The sequence below is a fragment of the Centruroides vittatus genome, unplaced genomic scaffold (genome assembly GCF_030686945.1).
Source record: "Centruroides vittatus isolate TY-2023 unplaced genomic scaffold, ASM3068694v2 scaffold_1323, whole genome shotgun sequence".
Lineage (NCBI taxonomy): Eukaryota > Metazoa > Arthropoda > Arachnida > Scorpiones > Buthidae > Centruroides > Centruroides vittatus.
Genome location: NW_027122675.1, coordinates 727,619 through 742,368, shown reverse-complemented (window position 1 = coordinate 742,368; position 14,750 = coordinate 727,619). Strand labels below are relative to the sequence as shown.

General features: G+C 32.5%; 2 protein-coding genes across 2 annotated transcripts; both read right to left on the bottom strand.

Moving 5' to 3' along the window:
* Positions 1-1,311: 1,311 nt before the first annotated feature.
* On the bottom strand, positions 1,312-2,164 carry LOC136986928 (lysozyme c-1-like). The gene is made up of 5 exons (XM_067284572.1): positions 2,020-2,164; positions 1,832-1,920; positions 1,696-1,759; positions 1,492-1,567; positions 1,312-1,420 (listed from the first exon to the last, which is right to left on the bottom strand). The coding sequence occupies exons 1-5, from the start codon at positions 2,153-2,155 to the stop codon at positions 1,354-1,356; spliced, it is 432 nt and encodes a 143-aa protein (XP_067140673.1). The 5' UTR covers positions 2,156-2,164; the 3' UTR covers positions 1,312-1,353.
* A 4,762-nt stretch (positions 2,165-6,926) lies between these two features.
* On the bottom strand, positions 6,927-7,433 carry LOC136986903 (zinc finger BED domain-containing protein 5-like). The gene has a single exon (XM_067284534.1). It carries the CDS (start codon positions 7,431-7,433, stop codon positions 6,927-6,929), a length of 507 nt encoding a protein of 168 aa, XP_067140635.1.
* Positions 7,434-14,750: the final 7,317 nt, after the last annotated feature.

The following is a 14,750-nucleotide window of genomic DNA, read 5'->3' as shown; positions in this document are numbered from 1 at the left end:
CATATACAACTATGTATGTAACTATTGAATGAAGATATTGAAAGGCACGCAATATATTTTCGACAGAGGAAATTCACTAATATACAAATCTGAATAGAAGAGAATAGAATTCTGACAAGCTAAAATAACTGCTTCAAATTGCTTTCATAACTTTGTGCAATATTTTGACATTGATCATAGAAGAAAAGATTTTCAGTAATTGTGAAATAGCATCTACTTTACTTATCCCAATAGAATCCTACAAGATATTCGTAATTATAAGTTAATGGTTTAAATTAAGTTGTCTATACAGTAACATCATATTCTAAGCATTAGGATTTGAACAAGGCTCAAATTCTTAATTTATTTTTTGCATACTTTCGTTATTCGATGTGTGCTGGTTTAACATTTCCAAACCAAAAATTATATTTATTAATTTTTCCCAAAGTAAATAGTCCTTTATAAACATTACACAAATGCACTTATTTTACAGCGCATCTTTGATATATTATGAAAGTGGTCTTCACAATGGAATTATAAATAAAAAAAACATAAACAGAAGCATTGATTATGGCATCTTCCAAGTTTGCTAGAAGTTATAATATGAGTAATTTACTTCTCATTTAAATTAAAATATTTTTCTTATATCAGATCAATGACCAATATTGATGCTCTTCATTACATAATCATTGTAAGAAACAATGTTAAAATAAATACTCTTAAGATATTTATTCGAAATACCGATCAGATGACGGATATCTGCTGTCTTAATGGATCTGGGATATATCCTGAGGAAATTTTTAAGGGTAACCTGGCCAAAATATCAAGCTTCCCTTCTTTTATCATCGTGCTATCTCCTTACGAACAGATGAGCCTGTTTCTACTCTTTGAGCAATCAAAAGGCCTTTATGAATTTCATATTATTTTCCATAATCGTACGAATACTTACAGTTAAACATTAAATATTTTTCAAATATTTATCAACAAACATCGATTGTTCATTTATAAAAAGAAACAAATTGGTTAGTTCGTTAGGAATTAACATCGGTTACATTCCCGACTGTTATAATATACTCGTATTGGAATCGTATCATATTTCACCCTCCCGGTTTTTGGAATCGTCTTTTCACACATCTTAACAAAAAAAAAGTAAAAAATATGTATGTGTATGTATATTGGCGTATATTTCGCTTAATATTGAAGGACGGATTACAGATTAAGAAACGATCTCTAACAATATAAATATTGCGTTTATATATTTAAGATATTTTTAACTATTTTTTTATTTATTTTTTATTTATTTATTAGAAATAAGCAATTAGTTTCATCTGACAAGCTTCTGCTTTTTAAAAATTTGAATAATTTGAATTTACTTTAATAGTTGCAATCTTTCACATATTGTTGCAAATTTTTACCTCTGCAATGATTTATCCAGCCATACCTGTTAATTAAATAATATAATTGTAATAGATATTAATTATATTCAAATTTTAATGCGCTCGAGATACGTACCAAGCATTAAATTTACGTCTGCTATAAATGATCTTGGCACATCTCATGTCGTCGGTGAGATTATCGTCCAACAGACCTAGAAATATTCGTAAAATGATTTCGATTACGTGTTTAAAGTAGTGGGAATCGAACCGACATTATTCCCGTTGTCGGCCGAGTTTTATAATCTATTCCGATATCCAATAATAAGAAGCCAGGACTTACTCGAACATTTCACATTGCAGCCGTTTTGGGGTCCGGGAGGGCTGCACCAATAACGATCGTTAATCTACCAATAAATTTTAAAATCGTAAATGCGAATACGGCCGATATATTGGCAATATAAAATCTGCATTGTCACCCGGAAAATTCCGTGATTTTTGCTTCCGTTTTTGCTTCTGTTCGTGGCACGGCTATTGAAATTGCTTTCGTGTCTTATCAAACACAGCCCTTGAAAAAGCCAGAAATATTTTAATTACGAGACATAATAGGAGTTTCGATAAAATAAATGAATTAATAAAAGTAATGGGGTTTTCAATTTGTTCTTACAGTCTGGAATTTCGTGTCTAGGAAAGCCGTGTTTCACTAAATTTACGGCCATTTCGCATCTTTCAAAAATCTTTGCTTTTCCAATGGCGATCATCGAGAAGGCAAAAATAATGAAAAGAGATAAATGTGAAGCCATCTTCTTCTGTCGAATTCTTCTTCAAATCTGATGAATAAAAACCAAATGGCTAATATTTATACCAATGCTTTCGTGCATTGATCGCTTTATTTTCATTGTAAATTAGCACGAAATTATTCTTTTTCTTTCTGGTGGTTGTGCAACAGAAAAAATGGAAAATACGTTTAAATAGCTTACATTGTGAGGTCGCAACATCGAGGTTTGCGTGTGAGCCAGATAATCGAAAATTTGATGACTTGGATGGAAATACAGAGTTTTCGAGAAAATAGAAAAGAATTGTTTAGTAAAATAAGGAGAGTTCTGTCCCGTCAAATAGGACTTTAAACCACGAAAATATAAATACGTCTATCGTCGAACTCTATTAATCAAGTTAAAACAATAGGCTGGATAGATAGGTGAGAGAAAACCTCGCTGGAAACGACTCCTGTTCTCGAGGAAGTCTCGGACCTCTGTAAGTTCGCCGACCTTTAGTCTGAGGATCCAATTGAAACGAGATGAATCGACTGACCATCAACAACGACTTGCTGACGGTGTCCGAGGGAAGGATTTTTCAGAACCTGAGTCAAATAACGAGAGAAGAAAGTGATTCGCGATTAAGACTCCAGACAATAGCGATCACCGTCCTTACTTCTCCTCGTGAACTCAAACGACCAACAAAGGGGACTTCAAGAGTCCAAATGATCAACGACGATAACGTACTGTACTTCTTCACTGATTACATCAAGTGGCTCATTACCCATCGAATCATCTCGTATCCACTAACAGAAAAAAAGACCGACTTTAGTATTCACTTATAATAGCTCTTACATGGCACTTACAACCGTTAGAAATGTTTACCGGTATAAAATGGGTTTCTATTTCGGCTAAACATTGATAAATTCGCGATACAATTAATTATTCTCTAATTATCGGATATATTGATATATTTCGTAAATGGACACGTTAACTATACTATTGAAGGGACAATACTCTCAAGATAACATCATGGCTTTTTGTCATTATAAATGTATTTCTGTCTTAGTTTTTTAGAAGTATATTTTTTAATGTAGCGTACAGGTTCTAATTTCTAAAATAATAATAATAATATCATAGATAAACGGTAAACGACACAGAAACCGGTTTTAACCGGTTTTCTGTGTGGTCGTGAGATAACAAACTTTATTAATGTATATAGAACACGATAGTACTTTATCATAATTATTTTAAAAATAGCATTATTTAATACTCAAATGGGAAAATATTTAACACTGAATTTATATTATTTAGTTATTTGTATTGTAAGATTAAATAATAATCTGAAAAACATATTCAAACAAATTTATTCAAATCAATTAAATAATATGCGGCTACTTTATTGGGTTGCAATTTGAAAAAATTGTATAGCTATAAATTTCCACTGTCGTCCGTCCGTCCGTCCGTCTTTCCTTAATCTCGAGAACGGAGTCAGATAGATGAAAGGCGAGACCAGGTATGGAAGGTGTAGGGGCAGGTAACCCCGATTAATTCCGATGTACGAACGTCTTATGCAAACCGGAAGTCACGTTATTTCGATTAAAATATTTTCCCCTGAAGGTGTAATATAGATCCATGTTTCCCAATTAGTGGTACGCGTACCCCTGGGGGTAGGCGAAATTGCATGAAGTGGTACGCGCGGCAATTTAAAATCGATCGATTTAAAATTTAAACGCATGAAATGAAGCAATCAAAAAAATAATGGGTGGACCGTCAAAAATTCGGCAATTTACAACATGTGTCGAATGCACAAATTCATTTACAGTATTTATAACTAAAAATATTCTCGAAAGTTCATCAAAAAAATACATTTGTGACAATACCTAAATGAAATTCTTACGCAAGAAACAAAAATTGTACAATTAACACTATTTGTGTACGCAATATTACCGACTTCAACTCGAAGATGACTTGAGACTGATGCTGACCAAAAAGCAACCAGATTTTACAAAGCTGTGCAAAGAAAATCATACACATTTGTCACATTACAATTAAATAACCTTATGTTATTTTCATTATTATTAGAATTGTATTTTAAAGGTAATAAATGTAAAAAAAAAAAACTTATTCTATTTATCACTAGCTGTCTACCCACAGCTTCGCCTGCATTATATCGAATTTTCTCGTGGGAGTAAGGCTACATTTTACTGCGAGAAAACATCTATGTCCATCTCCAACATGTAAGCTATCTCTGTGCCAAATTTTATTAAAACCTGTTCAGCGGTTTAGACGTGAAAAGGTAACAGACAGACAGAATTACCTTCGAATTTGTAATATTAGTATCGATTAATATGAATTTCTGCTATAAGGGGTACTCGAGTTTGAGCTCTTTCTTGAAGTGGTACGCAGGAAAAGCTAATTGGGAACCACAGAGATAGATGACCGGCACGACCGTATTATTAAAGGAAAAGTATGATGTACGGAGGCAAGCCACTACTAATTTCAGGTGGAGAGCATATATTTTAAGTTAAATAAATTAAAAATACCATTAAAAATTGCAGCGCGGCATTGTGACGGTGTCGCAATAAATAATTGCTCGTTGATCTTAGGGTCCATTCTCTTATATTCTTCGTCCATCAATCATCTATATATTTAATTGTCAAAGTGAACGTTTCAAAATAATAAATCACTTATTCGATTTTAAAAAGAATACAAAGCGTAACAAAGGTGAATTTTATTTACGCATTATAGGGTAAACATTGGTAATTTCTTGATACTTTTTAAATTCATCTCCATCAAATAAGTAATGCAAGATGAGATTTGAAATTTTGCTCGCAGATAGCATACAATACACCAAATTTAAAAATTTGTTCGTTTGAGTAAACTGTCATTTTAAAACTGTTAGCAAAACGATCTCTATTGTAAGAAGAAAACTGGAAATTTGTAGAAATGTTTTAGGAGAATAGTTTCATCTTAAATTTACACAAAATATCGATGGCAAATGATATTATTCTTCGATATTTCAATAAACTAAGAACTAGAGATATATTTAAAGACAAGGTTATTAGTTTTTTATTGTATTCTGCGTTTCAATTTCCTTAGCTATTTGGATAACATTTTTAGCTTTCGCTGCGAAATTCTATCAAACACAAGGACTATTTAATAATTAATTATCGTCGATTAGAGAAGTAAAATGATAGTATGTATAACATACAGATAATGTTAGTTCAGTATCTGTCATACTTTTTGAGTTACGACAAAATAACCAATATATCATGCAATTACTATTCGAGATGCCATCAAAATACGTCAATGTGAAGAAGATAAATTTTTTAAAGTCGCCAGGATGGAAAGTGTTCAATATACGAGCAATTATTCATTGTAACAATGCCGGACTGCAATTTTTAATCATATTTTTAATTTATTTAATTTAAAATATACGTTTCCCATTTGAAATTAGTAGTGGCTTGCTTCTGTACTGTACATCATATTTTATCAGTTAGCGATCGAATCATTTATCTAACTCCTGTCGGGAGAAAATTTCGAATTGAAATCACGTGACTTCCGGTTAGCATCGGAAGTTATTATAAAGTTAATCGGGACTTTTTGCTCCTCAGATTTCCATACCTGGTCTCGTCTTTCATCTATCCCACTCTGTTCTCCAGATTAAGGAAGCAGACAAACGAACAAACTGCCATACAGACAAATACCAGTGGACATTTATAATTACAATTTTTTCAAATTGCAGCCAATATATAGGCTAAAGGACTCTCTCACGAAATTACCGATGATATCACGAAATAACCACCTGTACGCTACATAAAAAATATACTCCTAGAAAACTAAGATATAAATATATTCGTAATGACAAAATGTCATGCTGTTATCTTGAGAGTATGGTCCCTTTAATAGTATAGTTAACGTGTCCATTTACGAAATATATATTCAATAATTAAAGAATAATTAATTTTATCGCTAATTTATTAATGTTTAGTCCAGTGTTTCCCAACCTTTTTTGTGCTATGCCCCACCTAAGCCTTTCAAAAATTCTTATGCCCCCTAACATATACACAATTTTTAATATTCGAAAATTGAAACGTTCACTAAAGAAACTTGAATGATTGGTTTTAGGAAGAAATCACTAGGAAATTATTGAGAAAACACAGTAAGTAAATTTTCAAAACATATAATGGAGAACTGAAATTCAAGTACAGTGTACAAAATAATTTTAATGAAAGATTTTCTATAATATTTTCATTATTAGTAATTATTTATTATTTAAATTCAGTGAGACACTTGCTCTCGATGCTTGCTGCAGAGAGATTTTATGTCAGGTTCCAATTTAGTTAACTTTAGTCTCAAGTCTTCCCGTTTAGTTATATCCAGCCGATTTCTTTTTTTTTTAGCAGCAAATCATTTATGGCACTAAATCCGCATTCAGATAAATATGAAGATGGAAAAGGTAACAATAGTTCTTTTGCACAATTGGTTGCATTTGGATATTTGTTTTCGGTTTCCTCACAAAGCCATGCCATTGCACCTTTTATATTAAATAATGTTTTAATTGACTCATTATTTTGCATTTCTGCGAGATCTTCTTGGTACTGCAAATTTGAAATATCAGACAAATCCACTAACATTGGCTGCATCATCCAAGTTGGGAAATCAATTTTTTTCAAATCAGAAAATCTTTCTTTTAAATCAGCCAATAAAATTTTCAGATGATCGACAATAACAAGTATAGCGGTATCAGTAACTTCACACTTTTGGAGCCAATGAAACTTATCAAAATTTTTGTTGTAAATATTTGTGACATAATTCAATAAAGGTAATGAAACCAAATATCTTCACTTTTGCATCGACAAGAATTTTGGTAAGTTATAAGTATGGCCTCACTGTCTCTCAAAGTTGATTCATCCATTTGCGCCAAGAATTGTCTTGATTTCAGCTTTTCGACAAGTTGTTTTTCAATATCCTCACTCATTTTGTCTATTCTTCTGCTAACAGTATTGTTACTTAGTGGCATAGCTTTAACATCTTTGTCATCTTTGTCCAGAACCGTTTTAAGAAATGCTGATATTGATGGTTTGATTAAATTCTTCCCTATAGTATGACTTTTCCCAGATTTAGTGATGAGTAATGAAATTTGATAACTAGCCTCCAGAGTACGATTGATAGTTTCTTTATGAGCAGCAAATAGGCATAGAGGCTTTAATGTTACTCTTTTTTCAAAATCTTTCTTCAAAATTTGAAAGTAATTTAAATCTGAATTAATATGAGCATTGTGTTTTGCCTTCAAATGTGCCTCAAGACGACCTCGTTTCATTGATTCGTTGGTCAAGCATCGTTGGCATAAAAGACAAAAAGGTGACCGTTCATCGTGGACAGCGGGTCATAAAACCAAATTTTAAATATTTCTCCGAATACTGATGAACTTTTTTTCTCGCTTGCACCACTTATTTCCTTATGGGCTAGAAAAATGTATATAAAATCAATTAGAAACTAAAAAAAGATAATATGATGTTGGATTCATGTGAAATGGTGTAGAGCTGTAGACCGACAAAAGAAACACGTTTCAAAGACTATGTGACAGTATGGTCAACAAAGTAATTTATTTTGCATAAATGTACAGGTTTTATTTTATATTCCAACTCCACGATATTATAAAATAAGTAACAATAGTACAGTGCAAACAACATATACCGTTTGCAACAATATAAAAACTATAACTAAAACTTATGTACTAACTTAAAACTAGCGATAGAAAAATTAGTAGGAAAAAGATAAGATAGGAAATAGAACATAGAAAAGATTGGAATACATGGGTTTTTTCTTGCTGAACTCTACAATCTCTGGGTAGGATACCACGTTGAACATTTTTGGAAGGTCTCTCGTTGTCGTGTTCGTTGAAGTTTCTCTTGCACTTTCCTGTCATTGCCAAATGTGACCTGGAACAACACAACTCGTGTCTGTCCACCTTGACGTCTGGCAAAGAATGTCCTTTCTCCTCTTTCACTGGCCTCGGGGCCTCGTTTATCTCTTTGTTCTCAGTGGTTCCCAGAATTGTTAATCCCAGCCCAAGGGAAAAGGGTTATAAAGGAAAGTTCTAGAAGGAAAGGGAAACAAAGAAGAAAGAAAACTAAAACTAACTTAAATCAATATTTACAATAAATATGGCGTACAGCAGCTATACGGTTAACTTAAACTCTAAACAAGTCCATTTTGAATTGCCCCCCTTAAAGATCAAATTGCCCCCTTGTGGGGCGAGGGCCCCACGTTGGGAAACACTGGTTTAGTCTAAATTATAAAATGCTAATGTATCGTACCAAACTCTATTTAATACATATCTTATTGAAGAAAATACATACCACATTATAAATATTACAGCTGTATAATAATTTACGGGTTTGAAATATTTTAAAATGTCATTAGAATCCGTTATTAAAACGATGACGTTATCGGTCATCGAAGAACGAATATTTTAAATTAAAAATCATTTACTATTAAACGCAATGTTTGTTTTAAAATATTTAATTAGGAATTCGGAATACGAATTTCTTTTCCACAGAATTTAGGAAATAAAATTAACGTTTGACAGTAGTTAATTATGATTAATGCAGAAACCTTCGATCTTTCGTAATCTTTGGTATTTTCTATCGGGTTTTTCCGAAAAGGGTCAACGACACTTCAATAACAAAGAAATTCAAACAATAACAAAGTAATTCTTTTGTATCGATGTCTAACGTTATACAATATTTAAATATCATTTTTATAATTAATTTTAAGTAAATATTATTATATATTTAGTTATTACAAATATTTTTAAAATGATAATTACGTAAATGCTTAAAATATTCTAAGAAGGCGTTTAATTATACAGGGTGGGTCTCTCGCTAAGAAATCCAAACGTTCCTCAATAAGTAGATGCTGGAGGATGCCATTTTCGGCATTGACTTTAGGAAAAATTCTTTTACAAGAAGATAAATGCATGTCAATTTTCGTACGAAATCATAAAGCAATAAAAAATTTATTTAGTGATGTTTGGTATGCTAAGCGATAAAATCACTTCGTATTTTGATAAAATGTTTTGAAATGAGATAAATTATATTATTTAGTAGATAAGTTAATACGCCATTTTAGTTGTTTTACATAAAGATGGTGTCGCAAATAACTCGGAAACTACTGAGCAAGAAGATTATTTTGTACAATCTCGAGACCAGTGACCTTTATCACCTTTCTTTAACAATTCGTATTAAAGAGACGCGATAAAGGTTATTAGTCTCGAGATTGTACACAATAATATTATTGCTTAACGTTATATCCTTTTCATTTTTAGCAGAATTTAGTTAATTCTTTTTATTGAAAACTAATTTGAATGTCGACATAATAAAATACATAAAATTCAAAATTCTTTATAATAGAAGAAACACCTAAAACAATACGCTTTCTTCATATATTATCCTTATTTACACACCTCAGGATCAAAGTCACGGGGCCGTGTGACGTTTATTTTGAGTCTCTCCCTGCTTCGGTACGTAAAGGTGATTAAATTTTTGTTTCCGAGTGTTTCTAACATTATACAGAATTTTTAATTGCATATAATTAAGGCTTATAAATGAACATAAAATATAAATTTCTCTTCGATTTCCAACAATTCGAATAAATTTCAGTGTCTAAACGCGCCTTGTATTAAAATATTTATATTTAGTTTAATCAATCGTAATATGACTGTTATAATAATATAAATATAACCAGATCGTTTGCTAATATTTGTTTTCTTCTTGTCTCTTCTTAATTATTTTCTATTGGATGCGGAGTTATTTTAAACACTAAGAACCATTTTTGACTCTTACTGTTCGAATCAATTGCGAATTTATAAATAATATATTCTTAATATACAGGATTTTTCATAAATCACGTGTCACAGGAGATTGTACAGAGAAGCATCAGGGGCTAGTGTCTAGTATTTTGGTTACACGACGCATATCCAGCTGGGCCTACATGAGTTGAAAGTGTTAATCAGGTATTAATTGCACAAAATTCCACAAACCAAACACACGCATTTCGTGCAATTAATTTCCGTTTGACAGTATTGCTGACCGGAAAGGATGCATCACGTAATCAATACACTAAGCACTCGCCCCTGATGCTTCTTCGCACAATCTCTCATGGCACGTGATTTATGAAAAAAAAATCTGGCAACGAGTTGCTTAACTTTCCCGGCAACATTTGGTCGCGCCATTTGATTAAATATTTTTTTTATATTTTTAACTTTGAAGTATATTTTAATATTGTGATATGTTAATAAAAATGGTCTAAATAGCATAATAGAGTCCAGTGGCGTGCCGTGACATTTGATGACAGGGAAGCTATGTTTCTGTAAGAAGCCGACTTACAGGGGCAATCAATTAATTGCGCTTCAGGGCCCGTTGGTATTCGTTTGTTCGATAAGCCAGTAAAAACCGTATACTTCTTTAAATGTATTTTTAATAGATTATCCGACGTACTTAATAAATAAGAAAGTTCAATATAATTACCTCCGTTATTAGATTCAATAAATTCCCTACGCCCTCTAAATGCCAATTCTCGCTTTGAGAAAAAACATATAACGTCTATTAATTTAGATATATCTATTAATCGTAATTATCTTGTTATAATTTTCAATATTTATTTTATATTGTCTACCAATGCTAAATTCTATTCCTCTTTGATTTCCAAATTGCTTCAATTTTACGAAAGAATCGTCATTCGTCATAAATTTTATCGTCAAAATGTCGAAATTTTTTGTCGACGTATTTATATTTAATTTAGACATTGGTCTTTCTCTTTTAATAATGTTTTCTTTTTCATTATACGGTCTCGAGCCAAAACTTTTTTAAAATAAATTTTTGAATCACTAGCCACGATATAAGGGCTAAAATTAAAATTATCAGAAAAACTTACTTGGTAAAACAAAATGTGTGACGAATATACATACCTAGTACAAAAAATTCTTCAATTGTATGAATATACTTTTAATGAAACTTATAATTAAATATAACTTTGTGAAGAAACGTACATAAAAATAACAAAATATTCTTTACTTTTTAAATCTTAAAACAATCCACTTAGTGAAATAGCTCCCTACGAGTGGCTAATGAATGGAGTCGGAGACGGTCCAGGTAGGTGTGTTCGTGCCAAATCCCGAAGGGTGCCGATACCGGTCAATGTCAAATGCCTCTTTTGTCGCGTCACTAGTATATATCAAAGGACGCGACGGGGTTGTTGTAGATTTTAAACGTTTCTCACCATAGCTGTAAAAATCTAAATATGTTAAACTTAGCACATTGTCCGTCGTTCGTTTTCTAACTAATTCGTTTTAGGATCGTGTGTTCACGGAAATTTCCAAAATTTACAACTTTTCGGTCACTCTCATTGAACTGGAGAAATTTCTGTCTTTATTACATCTAATATTACGAAGAGATCAGACCCCACTGTACTCGGCAAGAGATTGGTTCTGTTAAGCTTGTTGAAGTAAAATTCTGGCTCTTTCAACAGGGTTTTATTTATGTCCCCATTCCCTAATCTCTTAATTATTTAACTACTACTTAAGTAGAAATAAGTCGAAACCAGTTACTTTGTACCTGAATATCTGTAGTCTTGGGAAAACATTGGAAAGACAAATTTTTATGACAATGGATATATAAATCGTAAATTTAAGGAAAATAAATTCTAGAGCTTTCTTTTGTACCATTGTACGTCTCATTCATTAAATTTGGTTGTAAATGATGCTGCCAAAGTAACAGTTAATTTTTAACACTGTACTAGAATTGTACACGTTTTTTCTGCATCCCCTTACAGATGGAACATACTAAATCGTAATATCACCGGTTTAACATTGAAATCCGTAAGTAATATAAGATGGGAGAGCGGAATAAACGCGGAATAAATATATCAAATATTTTAATGGATTTTTTTTTTTTTTAAACTCCCGTCAACTATACAGAACTATCATAAAAACATGCCAGTAAACTCCTATCAATTGGGTTAAGTTATAAATCTAGTCCAAGGGTGGGCAACCTTTTTTATAACATGGGCCAGAATAAATTTTACGTTTTTTCCGCGGGCCGTAGTAGTTAATTGACGCCTTCTTGTGACTTGTAATTTTTTTAGTCTGCAAATACGAAATAAATAAATAAAAAGTTAATTACTACATTCATTTCTCTTATCGTTTTCGAAAATTACAAAGAATTGGAAAAATAACTATTAATTAGTTATTTTTCCAATTTAATAATCTATTAAAGATCTCGCAGGCCGGATAGAAACTTTTCGCGAGCCGTAGCTGGCCCGCGGGCCGGGGGTTGTCCGCCGTTGATCTAGTCTGCTCGTGATTCACATAATCGGACGAGGGTGGCCGAATATCTAGCAGGCGGCTAACAGCCCACAACCGCTCCGGGATATAAAGTCGGACTCTTTACGCGTGTGTTGCTTCTACCAGCTAAACCGTGACGTTGGTGCTCTGTAAAGCGCATGCGCCAATGCCTATAATCTAGCTGCTTGGAAGTTGACAGGCAGGCGGCTAACAGCTCAGAACCGGTCCGGGATATAAAATTGGACCCTTTACGCGTGCGTTGCTTCTACCAGCTAAACCGGGTGAGGTTGGTGCACTGTAAACCGCGTGTGCTAATGCCTATATAATCTGGCTGATTAGAAACTGACCCGGTTTCGACATTCCTTCCGCCACTGAATTATTCGAATATACAATAGCAATCTTATCGTTTTTTTCACATGTAGTATAGAAATTTGTAAAAGATACATAATGCAGTTATGATAAAATATTAATTTTAATTAATGCAAAGTACGTTAAAATATGAAAATTTATATTTTATAAAATACAAGGGAAGGTCATTGGAAAGTGGAATCGGCGCTTCCATCGCTTCCAATGACGGCACGCCACTGATAGAGTCTCATATGTCTGATAAGCCTGTAAATTTAAAATACATATAATAGTATAATATATGTATAATATTTTTAACTATTATAAAATGGCAAAAACCTTAATTTTGAGGGTAGGAATGGGTTTTATAAAACATTATAAATGCTAATAAAGAATAAAATCGACATTACGTCTTACCCTACTAGAGATACACAGGACTTCCCATATCTTCCCATCCTCTAGACCTTTAATCACCAAAATTTAATACAATCAATCTCTCTAATAAACAAACCCCGCTGCAAAATTTCAGAAATTTTTGACAAAAGACATAGGAATTATTAAGCTTCAAAGAAAGTGAACAAAATCGTGCCCCCCACACAAACATCCATAGCTTATATATAACTTAGTAAAAATAGAATTTACTTAAAAATATTTCTATAAGTATTTTTAAAACCGCTTATATCGGTTATGTTTTTCGAAATGAGTGGGGGATGTCGGGGTGGTTACACCCCATGACATACATCACTGCAGTGTATCTATACATAGGCGTGTAATTAAATTCCAAATTTGATTATCTTTACTGGATTTGTAGGAAAGACGATAGGGTGAGGACACTTTCCTGATTAATCAATTCAAAATGATCGAGAAAAATAAATAAATAAAAGAAATTTCGTAATAATGTGTAATACATTTGGACTTTTGTACTAATTTCATCATGAGCAATCGTTTTAGGAAGAGAAGACGTTGAATACAAACATGAACCGTTACACTTTCACTTTCAAGTTTATCGATTCATGTTCAAAACAATCCCAATTTTACAGTATCTTAAAAATTTACAACATATTGAAAAGCACGATGATCATTTTATCTGAAAAAATTGTATTTAAATTGCGTTTGGCGCTATCTGTTATGACATTTTATTTTAAAACATTTTATACTATTAATTATCATAAAATGGCAAAAAGACTAGTTTTGAAAGTGGAGACGAGTTTTATAAAAAAAATTGTAAATGCTAATTACTCATATTTTTAATAATTTTTAAATTAAAAATATATGCTCTCCAACTCAAATTAGTAGTGTCTTGCACCTGTACATCATACTTTTCCGTTAGTAAGTCTTACAGTCATCTATCTAGCACAGTGTTTCCCAACCTTTTTTGTGCTCTGCCCCACCTAAGCCTGTCTAAAGTTCTTATGCCCCCCAACATATACGTTGAACTCTTTTGAAAGGTATCTCGTTGTCGTGTTCGTTGAAGTTTTTCTTGCACTTAATTGCCATACTGTTTTATTGTAACCACAATAAAACCCAATCCTTTCATCAGTCTTTTGCACTTTCCAGTCATCACCAAACGTGACCTGGAACACCACAACTCACGTCTGCCCACCTTGAGGTCTGGGCAAAAAATGTCCTTTCTCCTCTTTCACTGGCCTCAGGGCTTTGTTCATCTATTTGTTTTCAGTGGTTCCCAGAATTGTTAATCCCACTCCAAGGGAAAAGGGTTATAACGGGAAGTTCTAGAAGGAAAGGGAAACAAAGAACAAATAAAATTAAAACTAACTTAAATCAATATTTACAATAACTATGGCATACAGGCAGCTATACAGTTAACTTAAACTCTAGATGAGTCCATTTTTAAATTGCCCCCCTTAACAATCAAATTGCCCTTCTGTGGGGCGTGGGCCCCACGTTGGGAAACACTGATCTAGCACCTTTCGAAGGAAACTTTTT

Bases quoted from the DNA above. Each gene is read 5' to 3' on its own strand.
- LOC136986928 (XM_067284572.1), bottom strand. From the start codon at position 2,155: ATGGCTTCACATTTATCTCTTTTCATTATTTTTGCCTTCTCGATGATC. The intron at 1,760-1,831 runs GTGACAATGCAG...ATTTATTGGTAG, and splicing joins AAAATCACGGAATTTTCCGG to ATTAACGATCGTTATTGGTG. The intron at 1,568-1,695 runs GTAAGTCCTGGC...GAATATTTCTAG, and splicing joins CTGCAATGTGAAATGTTCGA to GTCTGTTGGACGATAATCTC.
- LOC136986903 (XM_067284534.1), bottom strand. From the start codon at position 7,433: ATGAAACGAGGTCGTCTTGAGGCACATTTGAAGGCAAAACACAATGCT.